The sequence below is a fragment of the Anopheles funestus genome, chromosome X, assembly GCF_943734845.2.
Source record: "Anopheles funestus chromosome X, idAnoFuneDA-416_04, whole genome shotgun sequence".
Classification (NCBI taxonomy): domain Eukaryota; kingdom Metazoa; phylum Arthropoda; class Insecta; order Diptera; family Culicidae; genus Anopheles; species Anopheles funestus.
This window is the reverse complement of record NC_064597.1, coordinates 14,694,691-14,713,068: the sequence shown is the minus strand read 5'-3', so window position 1 is coordinate 14,713,068 and position 18,378 is coordinate 14,694,691. Positions and strand designations below refer to the sequence as shown.

At 43.1% G+C, this 18,378-nt stretch overlaps 2 protein-coding genes across 8 annotated transcripts; one reads left to right on the top strand and one right to left on the bottom strand.

Annotated features, from left to right (window-relative positions):
- Positions 1-1,404: 1,404 nt before the first annotated feature.
- LOC125771302 (neutral ceramidase) lies at positions 1,405-8,342 on the bottom strand. 6 transcript variants are annotated; one of them, XM_049441811.1, is made up of 5 exons: positions 7,887-8,342; positions 7,668-7,768; positions 4,545-4,980; positions 2,006-3,804; positions 1,405-1,929 (listed from the first exon to the last, which is right to left on the bottom strand). In XM_049441811.1, exons 3-5 carry the CDS (start codon positions 4,713-4,715, stop codon positions 1,752-1,754), a joined length of 2,148 nt encoding a protein of 715 aa, XP_049297768.1. In that variant the 5' UTR covers positions 4,716-4,980; positions 7,668-7,768; positions 7,887-8,342; the 3' UTR covers positions 1,405-1,751. The 6 variants fall into 6 exon arrangements, with proteins under 6 accessions (XP_049297768.1, XP_049297777.1, XP_049297814.1 ...); XM_049441820.1 differs by lacking the exon at positions 7,668-7,768; XM_049441857.1 differs by lacking the exon at positions 7,668-7,768 and having other exon boundaries at positions 7,800-7,890.
- Positions 8,343-9,636: 1,294 nt separating this feature from the next.
- On the top strand, positions 9,637-14,072 carry LOC125771327 (prolyl 4-hydroxylase subunit alpha-1-like). 2 transcript variants are annotated; one of them, XM_049441868.1, is made up of 7 exons: positions 9,637-10,239; positions 10,967-11,184; positions 11,291-11,778; positions 11,989-12,161; positions 12,237-12,788; positions 12,860-13,025; positions 13,115-14,072. In XM_049441868.1, exons 2-7 carry the CDS (start codon positions 10,982-10,984, stop codon positions 13,198-13,200), a joined length of 1,668 nt encoding a protein of 555 aa, XP_049297825.1. In that variant the 5' UTR covers positions 9,637-10,239; positions 10,967-10,981; the 3' UTR covers positions 13,201-14,072. The 2 variants fall into 2 exon arrangements, with proteins under 2 accessions (XP_049297825.1, XP_049297833.1); XM_049441876.1 differs by lacking the exon at positions 9,637-10,239 and adding an exon at positions 10,248-10,871.
- The last annotated feature ends 4,306 nt before the right edge of the window (positions 14,073-18,378 follow it).

Sequence of the window (18,378 nt, the reverse complement as noted above, 5' to 3'; positions counted from 1 at the left end):
CGAGCATAACTTGCTCGATTACCCATTAGTATTAGGGCTATTAAAAATTAAGCCAATTGTTGCGGTTGTACAAATTTTGCCTTTTTCGCTTGTTGCTGTTACTATATTGCTTTTTATTGGCAGCGTTTGCGTGTGTGTATGTGTATGTGTATGTGTGTGGTAAACGGTGAAGGGTCACCCGAAGAAAAACCCTTCTTTTTTGCGTTTACCAAAAAACCTTTACCGCCATATTTCAATTTCATCTGGGGTTTTTTTTTGGTTTGCATTTATTTTATGTTGCTGTTGCTTTAAACCTCCCCCCCCCCCCCCCACCTATTATTTGTTTGTGATGTTTGTGCACAGAGGTCTGTTCGATGGTTTTGTGTTGCCGCATTCCCGGGGTGCCGATTTGCATATGGCGATAGAGTTATGGCTTTGTCACGTATTTTCAACACTGCTCATGGCCGTTGTCATATTCCATCCCTAAAACCCTCCCTCTTCAACATCCTCCTTCTGCTGCTCCATTTTTTTTCTTTTGGGGTAGGCGACCGTCCCAATAAACTATATCCTATCAATCACCCGGAAGCTGAAAGGAAGGACGATGCAAAAACGAGAACCGACCGAAGACGGAATCATGACGGAAATGATTGGTTCGAGCGGACGATAAAATCTACCCCCGAGATCTGAATAGCGTTGTTATCGCTGGGTTATGAATTTTCATATTGACGTAAGGTAGGCGACCTTCTTGTTTTTAGGGTTCGTTTTTTTAGTTTTATTTCTTCTCTCTGGTTTTCTTTGTTCGTATAACTAAAGGTTCACTTTTTTTAGTTTCATTGAATCCATTAATATCTTACAGCAGTATAGCATTTATATTTTACTTGTTACACTATTTAATAATCTTGTGATACATTTTACGTACAGTTTCTTAAAATGTCTCAAATTTTTAAACGGTAGGCGGAGTAGGTGGCCGCCTAGGGCCCCGTCAATTATGGAGATCCTATGAACGAAAGTATTTGCGAATACACTCGCCAATACGTTGATGAGGAACAGAAAAAGGCGAAGCTTTCTCTCGCTCTCTCTCTCCAAGAAATGCATACGACCCCCCCTCCCTGGTGATTATTTGTTCTAATAAGAAAATTGAACAACAAATACCACCCACCACAGTTTTCCACTCACAAATTTCCTTTGAAAGGCTTTTGTTTTGGAAAAAAGCATTTTTCTGGCCACTTCAGAGCTTTTTCGTAACGGAGGATGAAAAGCTTTATATTTGAAGCTTTTGGTTTTTAGTACAACGAGTGCTTTTCTGTTTAAAAATTCAAAGCGTACAATCGCTAAAAGGAGGAAAAAGATTTTTTTTTAATTTTAATTAATAAAATAATTATTATTGAACACACAAAACACACAAAAGAAGAATAAAAGAAACAGTTTTGGGATAGGTATTGGTTTAATCTAAAATTCAAAATCGAAGAATAATTTCTAACTAAACGCAAATATCCAGTGACTAGTCTATTTGGTTACAAAATAGGTATGGAATGTTTACTCTGTTTTATCATTACTTGTTGTTGACTCTTACTCGTACAAAACGTCTCCTTTGTTCTCATCATTATCTTTCGCCTAAACATTCACTGGTTCAAACCTATGTGTACATATTTCAATCATTCGTATTGGTTTTCAAATTGTTTGTTTGTGTTTTGCTATCATTTCTATTCCAACGACCGCATTACGGCGTATGGCGACAATCTGTGCACCTACGGGCATCCACTGCTACCCTACTAGTTCACGTTGAACGTGTTTGTAGCGCCCACGTACGGATAAACACCACCGAGTATGTATCGATAGTAACCAAAGTGCCGGATACGGTACGTTCCTTCCGGTGTGTTTGGCCCAATCGTCCAGCTAAATTCAATATCACTAAAGCCTAGTATGGTGGAGGTACGTTCCCAACGGAATCTAGAACAAGCAGAACAATAGAACAAAAACAAAAGCATCAATATTCGAACACATCTTGGTCAAATGACATCCTTACTTAGTTTCCCAGTTGGCATCGGTTGCGATCACACTCCAGTTGCCGTCCATTTGCTGCTGTTCGACCGTAAAGAAGCTTTTGTCGTGCATGAGATTGTTGCGCGGATTGCCCGCAATAAAGACGGTACTGGCCGTGGCACCACGATCGTACACCGGTTCCGGCTGTACCTTCACATCGCCAAAGTCTTTACCGAGCGGATGCGAATCGAAGATGACACCGGTCGTGAGCGAGATCTGCTTGTCGTCTTCGTACGGTGGCGTTGGTCCGGCCGGTACCGACTCGTTGCGTACGAGCGCACCGACAAGCTTTTTGTACTGCTCGAGATACAGCGTCAGTGTGTGCGGTCCGTACAGCGTGGAGGCACCTTCGTACCGCTGTATTTCGTACTCCTCCGGCGTGGTGATGTAGCTGGTGTACATGTTTGACAGCCCTGCAACGACGACCTGCAAATCACGACCACCTGCTGCGACCGAAGCTCGGGCCACTGCTGTACGTAACCGGCGACCCGCCATCGTAGTGAACTCGCCCGGTACTGCCGCCATAGCGAAGTCACCAACGACCAGCAGCTGAGTCGGTACGATCTTGGGCTGCCAGTCGTAAGGAAAGCGGGCCCGTCCCGTCGCTAGCAGGATCGGTTTCGGTGCTTGACAGTCCTTATCATCTTGCGTCGGTTCGGCAATAAAATCGCGCACCGCATTCCACAGCACATTGTCCGTGATAGTGCCCTGCTGGAAGTCGAACGCACCCGGCCCGTCGGTAGTGCCGGCCGCAAAGCTGTACCCCATCGCGGGCAGACAACCACGGACCCGTGCCATGGTGCGCGTAACCCGATCGAAATGTACCGTTTCTGCCGTCGTCATGTCCACGTACTGATGCACGAAACCGACCGGACCGGTCACTTCTCGCGCTTTGGTCGTTTGCGTACTGAGCAATCCGGCGGCGGCCCGGTACAACCGATCGGCAATAATTTCCGTACTCTCGAACATATCGCGACCGGGCCCGGAAGCAAAGCATGCACCGGCACCGGATGGGCAGGAAGACGTCAGCACGTCACACGGTAAGCCCGTCTTCTCGCACTTCGGTCCGTTAATGTTCGGCGAAGAGTCACCAAGATTGCTGGACGCGAAGGCACCGACAAACTCGCCTTTGCCCACCAACGCACCGGGATTGCGCTCCTGCTCCAGCATTACCGCAGCCAGACCCACGTTATCGCTCGATACGAGCCGGTTCGTGTTGTTCATCGAGGTCGGATGGACCGCATACCAGTTGATCGCACCGAACGGTGTACCGTCACGCCCATGCACGAACTGCAGCTGCACCAGCGTTTTGTCCACATTATGCCGATACTGGGCCCGTTCCTCTTCCGGGTTGTTTTCGTACGCGCTCGGGCTACGGTTAATGTTAGCATCCAGTACCTCCGTTTCCGCGACATAGATCCGTGCCTCGACCATATTGTTGTGCGCCCGGATGACACTCTGTGCGATACCGTGCACGAGCGCATTGAACGTTTCCGGGACGAACCCGAGCGAGGTCAGGTCGTACAGCAGATACATCAGAAAGCCGCCCGGTGTCGAGTGGGTATGTGAACCGCTGATGACGACGTTCTCGTGGGTGTACAGCTGACCGTACTTCTTCTGCAACACCGTCAGCACATCGCGCTTTACCGCGTGTCCCATCATGCCCGCGTCCACACTGACGAACACAACCCGTGTGCCGTCTTCGTCCTCGATTACGAACGATCGCGCATACTGACGCAGATGAATGCCGGTTCCACGCTGCGTTACTTGTGCATATCCCATCTAAAACAGCAAAAATAAAGGAGAAGTACATACGTTAGTGATCTCTTCTTGCAGTAAGAACATATACCCAGATAGCCGAATATAAAAAAAGTAATCTTTGAAGCTGATTTGTAGTGTCTTTAAGGTATTCGAAATTTAATCTTCTCTCGGTGGAGTCTAAGCAAGAGAAGGCCTGTTAAGACCACATCTATCAAACCAGATATCAGACAGATATGTAGCAGTGAATTCAAAATCAATTTCTGGAGCAATTCTTTTGATCTATCTTTATGCGAAACGATCTAACTGGACCTATTTCTTGTAGAGTTTCCATGAAACTATCGGGATTTTTTTAAGAAAGACATAGTTTAAACATATTGGGTAACGAGGCTTTCCATGTAAAAGTAAATACAGCCAAGGGTATATAAAAACATTTTTTTTTGTAGCACAAAACTTCAAGTTTTGACAATTCATTCATCACAAAATTTGAGTCATTTGAAGTAGCAAAAAATCGGAAGTTTCTCAAAAATCAGTTTCTAAAAAACGTTGGAAATTGCTTCAAGATCATCTAATTGAAACTTTGAGTCAATCACAGATCTCCGAGAAATTCAGAGTACCGAATAATCTACTATTCAAAACCTTATTAAAAGTGTCAGATTTTATGGATAGATACTAAAAAAGCGTTGATGCTAACTCTTCAAATGTTCCTTTGAATATCTGGTTCAATATGGCTGTTTTTGAGGTTTAGGAGACCAGTTACTTACAAACGTTATTTCCACCGATGGTCCAGTACAGTCCGCCCGGCCCACACCGACTTTGTATGCGGTCGATGCACTGACTGTCAGCACTAGAATGGCTAGCAACAGCCAACGCGACATTACGCCAACCTGGCCCAATTCTGTCCTACACCAACGTTCTGTCTGTCGTCGATCCATTTGATGTACGACGACCTGGATGGATGACACCGCGTTCTCAACGCTCTGTTCACTAGTACGTACTTCTTTACACCGTTTGCTTGCTGGTTTGGTTAAAGGTTTATTGTAGATTGAGTGTCGTTGCTTCCGTCCAAACCTACGCCTTTCCGTGTCAAATATTCGTGTTGCACCTTCCCGTTTACTGCGACGATGAAACCAATCTGATGCCGATCGTATCGATAACCGGCATGCTGCAGATCTTTGATTGTGGATGCTCCGTTGAACGCTGCTAAAAGTAAATCCCCCAAAAAAAGGGGTAGAAAAAGAAATGAAAAATTGTGAACTTTTGGTACAGAGTTGTTCCAGCGAACTGACCACCAGTGTGACAACGTGCAGCGCTAATATTACACATGCAAATCATGCCCGCAACGAAGATCTTGGACGTTGTGTGTTGTTGTGCTGTTGCTATCTCTCTGTTCAAGTTGTATATTTCCGGTTCGATAACGATAACCGTTATTGTTGTCGCTATAAGGTGGGATGCGTCTGTAATACAGCTTCCTACCCGCCACAAAGTACCGCGGTGACATTAAACCTGAGCGATAATAAAGCGTTATGTGCGCACCATTGGGGTACAATACACATGTAAAAACGATGTTAACACGCACAACCGATTGAGCACTGATAATGGATGACCATCCGACCAGTGACGATCAGCAAACCAAAATCTCGCACCGTGCGAGAAGTCATTTCCGGTACTGTTCGTGCAAATTACATAGGATTTCATTGTCGTTCTGCTGGCAAAAAAGCAACAAACATTGGAAACTTTCACCCTTTTGAAACGAGCGTAGAACCAACAGCCCATTACTCTGTAACCGTGTACCGTGACATCCTAAACAGCTTACTTCCCATTGTTGTGAGAACGTCACCTCATCAGGTCACCATATTTGTCCTCCACCTCGCTATCTCTCCTAACAATTACAATCAATGTAACACGACCACTTCATTAACAGAGCTGCATCAGCTACCATTCTTCCAGGGGCTTTGTCAGATACGCATCGTACACCATCACCATCTTTTGCACGCGAAAACTAGCTCAAATACTCAACGACTCTACCCATTTGTATCGATATGCTCAATAATCCAGTTGCTCCAATATTCAGGAATATTTAACTCTTGGCAATCCCCTTCCATTCCCAAAACCAAAAACAAAAACCCCAGACTGCATCGGCAAGTAGCGAGCCGATGGTACCGATACCAACCCCACCGTAGCTGCAATATTCCGCCTATTATTAGCCGCGAGTTGAGCGAGTTTGGTTCCAAAACGAAGAAAGAAAAAAACCAGTAGTGTATCGGTTTGACGGCATTATGTAATGCGCGATTCCACCAGATATTACCACATGCACCCGGACAGTGATGAACGGGAGAAGGTACTCACACGTATCGGTGCGATACAAATGTGAACGTTACCACTGTTGGCAAGGAAAGATTTTCGCACAGATTTACCAAGAAGACGCGTTGCTTCCAGGAGATAACGTAGGGGAACTGGACGATCTCTTCCGGTAGAGTGCATTTTTCTATCCATCACTGTAAGTTGGCACGTTGTCTCTGCTGTGCTACTGCAAGTGAAGACCACGATGTGGACGATCGTGCTGGATTTGCTGATACGCATGTCCCATATTACTCCCTCCAGCCTGTGAAATGTCTCGAGGGAAATCAAACCCGCGTTGGCCATGCTCTCATTGCGTACCAACGTGTGCCGCATGTTCGACAGAGTACCCAACACATGCGTATTTGCATTTGAACAGTTTCACTTAGCATTCTCGATTCGTGGTGCCCTTGGCCTTAGGGTGTTGGCGTGCTGTTGTCATTCGCGCTGTTGGTTGTGTAAATTCATTTTCCTTCCAAACCCAGACATGTCGGAGACCTCTATCGGTGCTCCCAAAAAAAGAAGAAGTACAAAAGAGAGGAGAAAAAAAACAACACATTCACCTTTCTCCACGTTCACTCACCTGAGATGGTTTTGATTGGTTTTTTTTCTGTTTGTTTAGTTTTTGAAAAACCACAATAAAGAAGAATTGCTGACAATTAGCTCCTGACAATACGGCACTCTGTCACCGGGTCGGGCACTACTAAGAGAATAATCTCTTGTCCACTATTTATAAAAATAATATACAACAGGTGTCTGATCTTATCTCCGACCAGTGAGTACAGAAATTCGAGTGGTTACACTACTCGACCCTTTCACACCGTATGCTCAAGAATTCCCAGAATATTGGACACAAATGCATCCAGCATGAGTGGATTGCGATTGCGCTTCTTCACGCCATCATGATTGGCCGGATAATTGGTTGTTCAGCGACGCCACTCTCGACAACCGGGCACAGCGGCACAGTAATCAGCACGAAGCGATTATAATATATGTAATCCGCTCACAACAAGCCCGGGAGGTGAGTGATCCTGCTACTGCAACGGTTGACTTTGCCCTTGTCAAGTGGAATAGCTTTATTAATCCGCATGGGAATAGATACGCGAGGTTCGTCCGCCTATTATTGGTCCGGAAGTGTAACGCTCATTCGCGCTACTTCCAGCTACCGTTCCAGCAGTTCAAAGTCACTGCAGTTTCGAAGGGCACAGCATTGTAAACGGGTTTCGTACCCGTCTGCGGACTGGGTAAACGAGCCAGTCACTAGCGCAGCAATTTCAGGCAGGAAAATAAAATAGCAAACGGACAGTAGGCACAAAGAAAGCAAGCGGTCTCATCTCTAGACGCCATTAGGCCACCGGGTTTTAATGGCTTTTGGCGTGTGTTTTTAAATCACTCACTTGCCATATCTACCCAAAACGCTTCCCTGTCGCTGGTAACTTCCTATGGTTGGAAGATTTGAAAGGCAGCAGCTATCTCACGTTCACCGTTCAGGTGCTGTTCGGTGTTGTGCCCGTGATCGTGCGCACGATCCATTACCTAATACCTACTATTGATTTGGGCATTTTGGTGCAGCAGCTCGATTACGGAAAATGGCAGCTTCGTTATTGATTGTTGTTTGCTGGATGTAGTACGGCTTTGTGCTGTCGTCCTGAAATCGCACACACATATATATAACACACCTTTACACGCCAATACACGACGCGCTATGAACTCGTGAGATATCCTTTTTCGGCTAACCAACGTTAACGCCTTCGTTAAGGACTTACGTTAAGGGTTAGTTACGCATCCGTACGCAGACTTGTGTGATGGGTTGCACGCGTACCGTAGCGCCATTGTTCGTTGCACGGAAAAACCGTTGACCGATGGCGGTCCCCATCCGGGTGGGAGCGGCACAAAAAAGGATGCACTTCGCCCACTAATTGTAACGCACTCAACTGGTACCGTGCGCTCCTTGTTCAGCATGAAAAGTTATAGTGTTTTCTTTTCGAAAAAAAATACAGCCTACAACAGGCACCACTATCAGCGAACACGGGAAGAAAATCACTAGACGAGAAAACAAAACAAAAACCCCTTTCGGCCACACTAGGCCAAACAAAAACACTGGTTTTTATGCGCTGTATGCGTACGCGCGTGTTGGGTGTGTGTAGGTGTGTGCGTTTAGTTTGGCGGCATAGTGTAAGCGAGATGCATCATACAGAGGAGACGAACGAGTGAAAGAGAGGCAAAGAAACAAAAACCGAAAGCCAAACAGTTTTATGCTCAGTGCGTGCTGCACATTGAGATTAGCTGGTGGACAAAACATATTAATTTGTTAGTGATTTTTAGAAGTGAAGTAGTTAAGCTGGAATTTGACAATTTTTATTATAAACTTAAATTCGTTGTTTTTCGCTACTTTCAATAATCGCACGAATCGTGGAGTTGGTAAAACGAGTTCTGTTTTTAAAGTTTGTGGCAAAAACAAATAACCTTAATTTTGTCGATGCAACTTGAAGTTTGGATTTAGATTAACTTTTTGTCTTAAGTTTGTCATTGCTTTTTTTTCCTACTCGAATGGATTGTTTGCTTCGTTGTTATTTGTTATTTTATTGGTTAAATTCAACGGACCGTATGTGGCCCCCTTGAAGCGTTTTTTTTTTTGCAGTTTTTACATTGATAGCGTTTGTTGAACTTTTATGTTGTATAACATTTAACAAGTAATGGAGCGCACTTCACGTATACAATTCAGAAACACAAATCGCGACAAGTCAGGTTCGAAACGTTCACAAACGGCGTTGAATTCACGACACATAACGAGGAACGGATCAGAGGCGCCAAAACTGGTACGATGCACCTCTACGTCAAGTAAAGTCCTCTACTTTTCTGTTGATGATAACTATTTAATAGAGTGATATATGGATGATAGGATGATGAAAATAAGGGGCAGAACGTTGGTATATGTGATAAACGGCTCTGGTCCACACAGCAGCAGCTGGGATCAAATCCCATCCGGACTATCCCCCCGTAGCAAGAACTGACTACCCGGCTACGTGGTAAAATATGTCAAGTAAGCTAGAAATGGCAGGCATGATCTCAGAGATCGTTACGCCAAGAAGAAGAAGATATAATGAAAAAAATGTCGCAAATAGCAAGACATTTCGCACAGTGCTGTGTAAAGCCAATCTCCAAGTCTCTCCTTTCTCAGATCACTATTTGCATATAGAAAGCTTACCAAAAAGATGTATTGTACTGGAAGTACAACAGTAGAAACAAAATAGAATGCAATAATGCTCTTCTGACCAAGCTGGTTGACGCTAGCCTTCCATAGTGTCCCGGCTGATTTCAAGAGCATGATTCGTGTATAAGAAATAACACCCCTAATGAAACCGCTGTCGCTCAGCGCACCGATGCGTTCTCTGTCACACCACTTTATTCCGTATTTTCTTTCCCGCTTTCCGTGTTCAAGCAAACCAGGCTGGTGAGCATATTTTACTCTCGCTCTTTTATACGCGTTCGGCGTACAGAGATCAAATAACAACAACAAAGAAGCCGGAGTTGAGTTTTATGACAGATGCTGCGTGACGCTGGAACGCTGGGCGCGGGCAAACCAAAGTAACCAAGGAAAACCTTAAGGGATTTCCCCCTTTTTTTGCCATTACACCCCCTGAAACGAAATTCAGCCGTGGAATTTGTGTGCAGCGTGCGACCACCGTGCCTGTGCCTAGAGAGAAGAAATACACGTTACCGCATCGTTACAGCGGCGGCGGCCAGAACAGAAACGTCCACCCCCGGGGGAGGGATATAAGGTTGGCAGTTTTGGAAGTACGAGCAACTTTTATGGTTAATTAAAAAAAATGCAACAAAGTTAAAGGACAGGGTAGTGTGTTCGGTGTCATTATATTATGCGGTGCAGTTTTTGGTACGTCGGTGCCTGCCGGTGTGTTGTGCTGCAGCCAGGGTGCAGGTAAACGTGAAGGTGTAGTGGTAATTGCAGTGGATTGTTGTTTTGCAGCCAGCGGGTGCTTGGGTGCATTTGCGCATCGTAAAACATAAAATTGTCTGCCGAAGTGGTACTGGGTAGCCATCGAACCAACACCCTTAATAGAAAGAGCAAGATTTGGCACCGGAAAAGGGGGAAAAACGGTAAGTATTTTTCATTGGAAATATTGTATTTTTTGTTCCGTTTTCTACATATTTTTTTTATGTGGTGAGAAAATGAACACATCCAAATGTACCATCGAAACAATCAAATTTCTATTACCCATCCACAATCAACTTGCTTGGAGAAAATAAAGAAGAACGGACACGTCACGGTCTTGATGTGTTCACCATATGATACCTACGCATGCTGTACATGGCTTTTGTGTACATAGAGGATAAACTATCAACCAGATCGGTCCGATTTGATCGTACAGTGTGTGCCGCCTTACATACACGGAATGGCGTAAAAAAAAATGTTCCATTCCAACGTCAACACTTCCTGTTTCTTGCGGTGCTTAGGCTGGTGGTGGAATATGTTATGATCGTTATCAACGCGAGCACGAGCTCGAGCTCGGGATTGGAAGTAAAACGGCACCGATAGATCTGTTCGCTCGACAGCCGCAGCATACGCGACGAGCGGCATTACACGTACACACGACTCGTAGCATATCTCGCCTCTAACGCCATATGCCGCGAACCGAGCGAAACATTAGACGTGTAAAGGGATTTGGGCTGCTTAGAAGTGTTCAGTCGTGTGTGGCTAAAACGACGCCCTGGGTGTTGCGAGTGTTTCGGTGACTGTCGTGCTAAGTTTTACACACATTTGCAATTAATTTATTTATATTTCAATAATTAACGTTTTCTATCATTTGTATTATTTTTTTTTCAGTCGTTCTTGTATGTGATGCGTCCCACCGTCTGCGGGAAGATGTTACCGGTTCTGCTGGGAACCGTGATTGGACTGCTGCTGGTACAGCCACCGGTAGATGGTGAGTTGTTTACCGCACTGGCCGATATGGAGGAGCTGCTCGAAACGGAAGCCGTGCTAATTACCAACCTGGACAGTTACGTCCAAGCGCAGGAAGAAAAGCTGATGCAGCTGCGCCGGTATGTATGGGAACGATGGTATTCCATATCGCACATTCGTTGTAAGCGTAATTTAACACCCGGTGGTTGTATTTTTCTTGTACTGTTCGCTGTTTCACCAATGCAGGAAAGTGCACGAGTATCGGCGCGAACACACGGAAGCAGCCCGAGACGTTAGCGCGTATCTGTCGAATCCGGTCAATGCCTTTCTACTGACCAAGCGGCTCACCACCGATTGGCGGTACGTGGAAAACCTAATGGCGTACGAAGTCGGGAAGGAGTTTCTCGAGAACGTGACCAGCTACCGGAGCGTGCTAAAGTTCCCATCGGATGAGGATCTGAACGGTGCGGCGGTCGCACTGATGCGGCTGCAGGATACGTACAATCTCGATACGGCCAGCCTTGCCCGTGGCATGCTGAACGGGGTACAGTACAGTACGGAACTGTCCGCGGGCGATTGTTTCGAGCTCGGTCGCCAAAGTTACCTGAATGGCGATTACTATCACACGGTGCTGTGGATGCGTGAGGCAATGGATCGGTTAACGAGCGAGGTTAATCGTACCGCGACCAAGGAGGATGTACTGGAGTATCTCGCATTTTCCACGTTTAAGCAAGGTTAGGAAATGGTGGTGTTGAGTAGTTTTTTCTCCCTTCTTCTTTTATGTGTTTTGCTTCTTACTAGTCAGGAGTTCTTGAAGTGGGCACTAATCTGCTAAAGAATTCTTGCTATAACCTACCATACTAAATTTCGTCTCTTCCATTTTTTTTATTGAACAAAAATAAAACAAATTAATTCCATTTTTTTTTTCGCGACTCTTTGCACAGGTAACATCCAGACGGCTCTCTCCATGACGGAAGAGCTGCTCGAGCTAGTGCCGGACCATGAGCGTGCCGTTAGCAACAAGGCGTACTACGAGAAGGAACTGCAAAAGGAGGCTCAGCAGAAGATTTTGCGCGGCGACGATGGTAGCGAGGAGGTACCGATCGACACTGCCACGGTATGTAACAGATGCGTACCCAGCTGTGGCTGCAGCGAATATTGCTTCCGTTTTGCATGTTTTGTTCCCTTGCAGAAGATCCAGAAGGAGGCAACACCGCACGTATACGACAGCAACGAGCGTAAGCTGTACGAGCAGCTGTGCCGTGGCGAGCAGCAACCGCCGATCGAACTTCGGTCGCAGCTTGTCTGTCGGTACACCACCAATCAGTCGCCGTTTCTCCGGATCGGTCCACTTAAGCTCGAGGAAGCATACCTCCGGCCGTACATCGTCGTCTACCATGATGTGATGTCGGATCGGGAAATCGAACGAATCAAGCAGTACGCTCGGCCCCGATTCCGCCGTGCGACTGTACAGAACTACAAAACCGGTGAGCTAGAGTTTGCGAACTATCGCATCAGCAAGTCGGCCTGGCTGAAGGATGCGGAAGATGAGATGATACGGACGATCAGTCGCCGGGTCGAGGATATGACCGGGCTAACGATGGAAACTGCCGAAGAGCTGCAGGTGGTGAACTACGGCATCGGTGGCCACTATGAGCCACACTTTGACTTTGCCCGCCGTGAGGAACGGAACGCTTTCAAGAGTCTCGGTACGGGTAACCGCATCGCGACCGTACTGTTTTACGTGAGTGTTTACACTTCGGATTCTGCACAAATTTCTTTGATGTATCCAACGATTTGCTCTCGCATTTTTAGATGAGTGACGTGACGCAGGGCGGTGCGACCGTATTTCCCGCGCTGCATCTCGCACTCTGGCCACGGAAAGGGACGGCCGCGTTCTGGTTCAATCTGCACGCATCCGGTCGGGGTGATTATGCGACCCGACATGCAGCCTGCCCGGTACTTACCGGCACCAAGTGGGGTATGCATCGTGCTGTAATGTGTATTCGAGCTAATGGCTGCTGTTGGTATCATTTATCGCATCTCCATCTTACTTCCTTCCCGTTTCAGTATCGAACAAATGGATTCATGAGCGTGGACAAGAGTTTAGGCGACCGTGCGGGTTACACTTAGACCATTCGGAGGAAGAATTCTGATAGTAGTCGGAGGTACGCGCGACACCGGTAGCGAAAGCAATACCCAACCACCATGATCTAAAACCAAACGAATCTGCCATAGTGTTTAGTTTCAATTGTAATCAATTTTTACACTCACTCTACGAGTATTTTTAACATAGGATTTAATTAACGCCCAGAGCAACAAAAAACATAACAAGCTCTATCTCTAAGTTTGCCATCGTTCTCTGTCTCTCTCTAACTATCGTGTTAGTGCGTTGTATTTGCAACGTTTTTTTTAATCAATAGCAAGCACGTAAAACAGTGAGGCCAAAAATAGCTTAGTTAGATGAAATTATATTAATTTAACGGAATCTGCTTCAGATACTGACATGATCCATTTAAGGTAATTGTTCGGTTTTTTGACTTCCTGTTTGCCATACTTGTGTTAAATGTGTATACCGGTTACTCGCAACGCATTTAGGTATAAGTTTATTTTATTTAGTACAGTTTTTTTAACAATCACACATTTTGCTCCACCTGCTGTTTGCCCTAAAACGATATCCAATCATTCATCAGCATCATCTTCAAGAGAACACCAAAATCGAAAACAAGGATGTTGTAAGCTCCTCAATAACTACTCTGAAACTTTCCGGAGCGTGGGTGACGAAAAAACAAAATATAACGCAAACACACAAACCTTTAAATTAAGATGATGTTTATAAAGACGTATTTAGACGAGGTATAAGAAGTTGTAACTCTTTATGATCTTTATGACATTTTAATTAAAGTCGTCTTTGTGTGTGTGTGTATCTATTGCGTTGAGTGTTGCGGAGCAAGACTAAACAAAACAAGAGAACAAAACAATGCCATACTAAACTTGTGCAAATAAATCAATTTTTATGTAAAATTAACGACATTTGTGATGGTGATTGTGTAGAAGTTGGAGTGGGTACGGGGCGCGTCAGATTGGTGCTACATTTGTTGGAAGAAGTTACCTATTTTGTTGGATGCTCTTGTGTTGTTTCAGAAAAAAATGCCAATTTGGTATTTCGTGTGCTACATGAAAGATGTTACTTCTTTTGTTGGATGCTGTCTTGTTACTACGAAAAAACCGGTTGTTTCAGTCAAAAATCAAAAAGTGGCCAGTTTCACCTTGTGTTTAGCGATTTACCCGAAATCCTGCCGAGATAGACAAACACGATTTTCTCATGATTTGTTTGAAATTTAATGCTGCTTATCTACATAATTATTTATATATTATTCCAATCATTAATTCTTAAGTTACAACAAATCTTGCTGGTAGAGAAGAACCAGAATTATAGGGAATCTTCGAGAAACTTTGCGTTATTTTGCAACTTTCCTTACTGCTAACAGATTCCAGCGCGGATTCATACCGGCACAGACTTCTGGCACAGACATCTGAGGGCATGGCCGTCCACAAAGAAAATGTAGCCATTGGTGCCATCTATCGACCACAGGTTAAAGATTGGCGATCCGTTGGATACCGACCGAGCTATAGGCAAAACTTGGTGCGAAAATGAGCCTTAGTGGATTGACAAATTTATAGATTTTTTCAATTTTTTTCATTATTTTTTACCTTTTTTTAATTTAAAGCATTGTTTGAGTGAAAAGGAACTAATTGCAACAATTTCGCATTAAAATAAAATAAATTTTTAAATTTTGCTAAATTTCTCAAAAAAATGGCAAGGGGTACCCCTTATGAAATTTTCGAGTGGAAAATTGTTTTGAAATTTTTTTCTGATTTTTTATTCTTTTTTTAATTTAAAGCATTATTTGAGTGAAAAGAAACTTATTACAACAAACTCGCAATAAAATATATCACATTTAAAAATTTTGCTGAATTGCAGAAAAATGAGGAACATTTTACATTTTCTCAAACAGGGTAAGGAACTTGGTTCCTCGCATAACTTCTGGCACAGACATCTGAGGGCATGGCCGTCCAAGAAGAAAATGTAGTCATTGATGCCATCTATCGACCACAGGCAAAGATTGGAGATCCGTTAGATACCGACCGAGTTATAGGCAAAATTTGGTGCAAAAATGAGGAAAATTTTACATTTTCTCAAACAGGGTAAGGAACATGGTTCCTCGCATAACTTCTGGCACAGACATCTGAGGGCATGGCCGTCCACAAAGAAAATGTAGCCATTGGTGCCATCTATCGACCACAGGCAAAGATTGGCGATCCGTTGGATACCGACCGAGCTATAGGCAAAACTTGGTGCGAAAATGAGCCTTAGTGGATAGACAAATTTATAGATTTTTTCAATTTTTTTCATTATTTTTTACCTTTTTTTAATTTAAAGCATTGTTTGAGTGAAAAGGAACTAATTGCAACAATTTCGCATTAAAATAAAACAAATTTTTAAATTTTGCTAAATTTCTCAAAAAAATGGCAAGGGGTACCCCTTATGAAATTTTCGAGTGGAAAATTTTTTTGAAATTTTTTTCTGATTTTTTATTCTTTTTTTAATTTAAAGCATTATTTGAGTGAAAAGAAACTTATTACAACAAACTCGCAATAAAATATATCACATTTAAAAATTTTGCTGAATTGCAGAAAAATGAGGAACATTTTACATTTTCTCTAACAGGGTAAGGAACTTGGTTCCTCGCATAACTTCTGGCACAGACATCTGAGGGCATGGCCGTCCAAGAAGAAAATGTAGTCATTGATGCCATCTATCGACCACAGGCAAAGATTGGAGATCCGTTAGATACCGACCGAGTTATAGGCAAAATTTGGTGCAAAAATGAGGAAAATTTTACATTTTCTCAAACAGGGTAAGGAACTTGGTTCCTCGCATAACTTCTGGCACAGACATCTGAGGGCATGGCCGTCCACGAAGAAAATGTAGCCATTGATGCCATCTATCGACCACAGGCAAAGATTAGAGATCCGTTGGATACCGACCGAGTTATAGGCAAAATTTTGTGCGAAAATGAGCCTTAGTGGATAGACAAATTTTTAGATTTTTTCAATTTTTTTCATTATTTTTTACCTTTTTTTAATTTAAAGCATTGTTTGAGTGAAAAGGAACTAATTGCAACAATTTCGCATTAAAATAAAACAAATTTTTAAATTTTGCTAAATTTCTCAAAAAAATGGCAAGGGGTACCCCTTATGAAATTTTCGAGTGGAAAATTTTTTTGAAATTTTTTTCTGATTTTTTATTCTTTTTTTAATTTAAAGCATTATTTGAGTGAAAAGAAACTTATTACAACAAACTCGCAATAAAATATAACACATTTAAAAATTTTGCTGAATTGCAGAAAAATGAGGAACATTTTACATTTTCTCAAACAGGGTAAGGAACTTGGTTCCTCGCATAACTTCTGGCACAGACATCTGAGGGCATGGCCGTCCAAGAAGAAAATGTAGTCATTGATGCCATCTATCGACCACAGGCAAAGATTGGAGATCCGTTAGATACCGACCGAGTTATAGGCAAAATTTGGTGCAAAAATGAGGAAAATTTTACATTTTCTCAAACAGGGTAAGGAACTTGGTTCCTCGCATAACTTCTGGCACAGACATCTGAGGGCATGGCCGTCCACAAAGAAAATGTAGCCATTGGTGCCATCTATCGACCACAGGCAAAGATTGGCGATCCGTTGGATACCGACCGAGCTATAGGCAAAACTTGGTGCGAAAATGAGCCTTAGTGGATAGACAAATTTATAGATTTTTTCAATTTTTTTCATTATTTTTTACCTTTTTTTAATTTAAAGCATTGTTTGAGTGAAAAGGAACTAATTGCAACAATTTCGCATTAAAATAAAACAAATTTTTAAATTTTGCTAAATTTCTCAAAAAAATGGCAAGGGGTACCCCTTATGAAATTTTCGAGCGGAAAATTGTTTTGAAATTTTTTTCTGATTTTTTATTCTTTTTTTAATTTAAAGCATTATTTGAGTGAAAAGAAACTTATTGCAACAAATTCGCAATGAAATATATCACATTTAAAAATTTTGCTGAATTGCAGAAAAATGAGGAACATTTTACATTTTCTCAAACAGGGTAAGGAACTTGGTTCCTCGCATAACTTCTGGCACAGACATCTGAGGGCATGGCCGTCCAAGAAGAAAATGTAGCCATTGATGCCATCTATCGACCACAGGCAAAGATTGGCGATCCGTTGGATACCGACCGAGCTATAGGCAAAATTTGGTGCAAAAATGAGGAAAATTTTACATTTTCTCAAACAGGGTAAGGAACTTGGTTCCTCGCATAACTTCTGGCACAGACATCTGAGGGCATGGCCGTCCACGAAGAAAATGTAGCCATTGATGCCATCTATCGACCACTGGCAAAGATTGGAGATCCGTTAGATACCGACCGAGTTGTAGGCAAAATTTGGTGCAAAAATGAGGAAAATTTTACATTTTCTCAAACAGGGTAAGGAACTTGGTTCCTCGCATAACTTCTAGCACAGACATCTGAGGGCATGGCCGTCCACAAAGAAAATGTAGCCATTGGTGCCATCTATCGACCACAGGTTAAAGATTGGCGATCCGTTGGATACCGACCGAGCTATAGGCAAAACTTGGTGCGAAAATGAGCCTTAGTGGATAGACAAATTTATAGATTTTTTCAATTTTTTTCATTATTTTTTACCTTTTTTTAATTTAAAGCATTGTTTGAGTGAAAAGGAACTAATTGCAACAATTTCGCATTAAAATAAAACAAATTTTTAAATTTTGCTAAATTTCTCAAAAAAATGGCAAGGGGTACCCCTTATGAAATTTTCAAGTGGAAAATTTTGTTGGAATTTTTTTCTGATTTTTTATTCTTTTTTTAATTTAAAGCATTATTTGAGTGATAAGAAACTTATTACAACAAACTCGCAATAAAATATATCACATTTAAAAATTTTGCTGAATTGCAGAAAAATGAGGAACATTTTACATTTTCTCTAACAGGGTAAGGAACTTGGTTCCTCGCATAACTTCTGGCACAGACATCTGAGGGCATGGCCGTCCAAGAAGAAAATGTAGTCATTGATGCCATCTATCGACCACAGGCAAAGATTGGAGATCCGTTAGATACCGACCGAGTTATAGGCAAAATTTGGTGCAAAAATGAGGAAAATTTTACATTTTCTCAAACAGGGTAAGGAACTTGGTTCCTCGCATAACTTCTGGCACAGACATCTGAGGGCATGGCCGTCCACGAAGAAAATGTAGTCATTGATG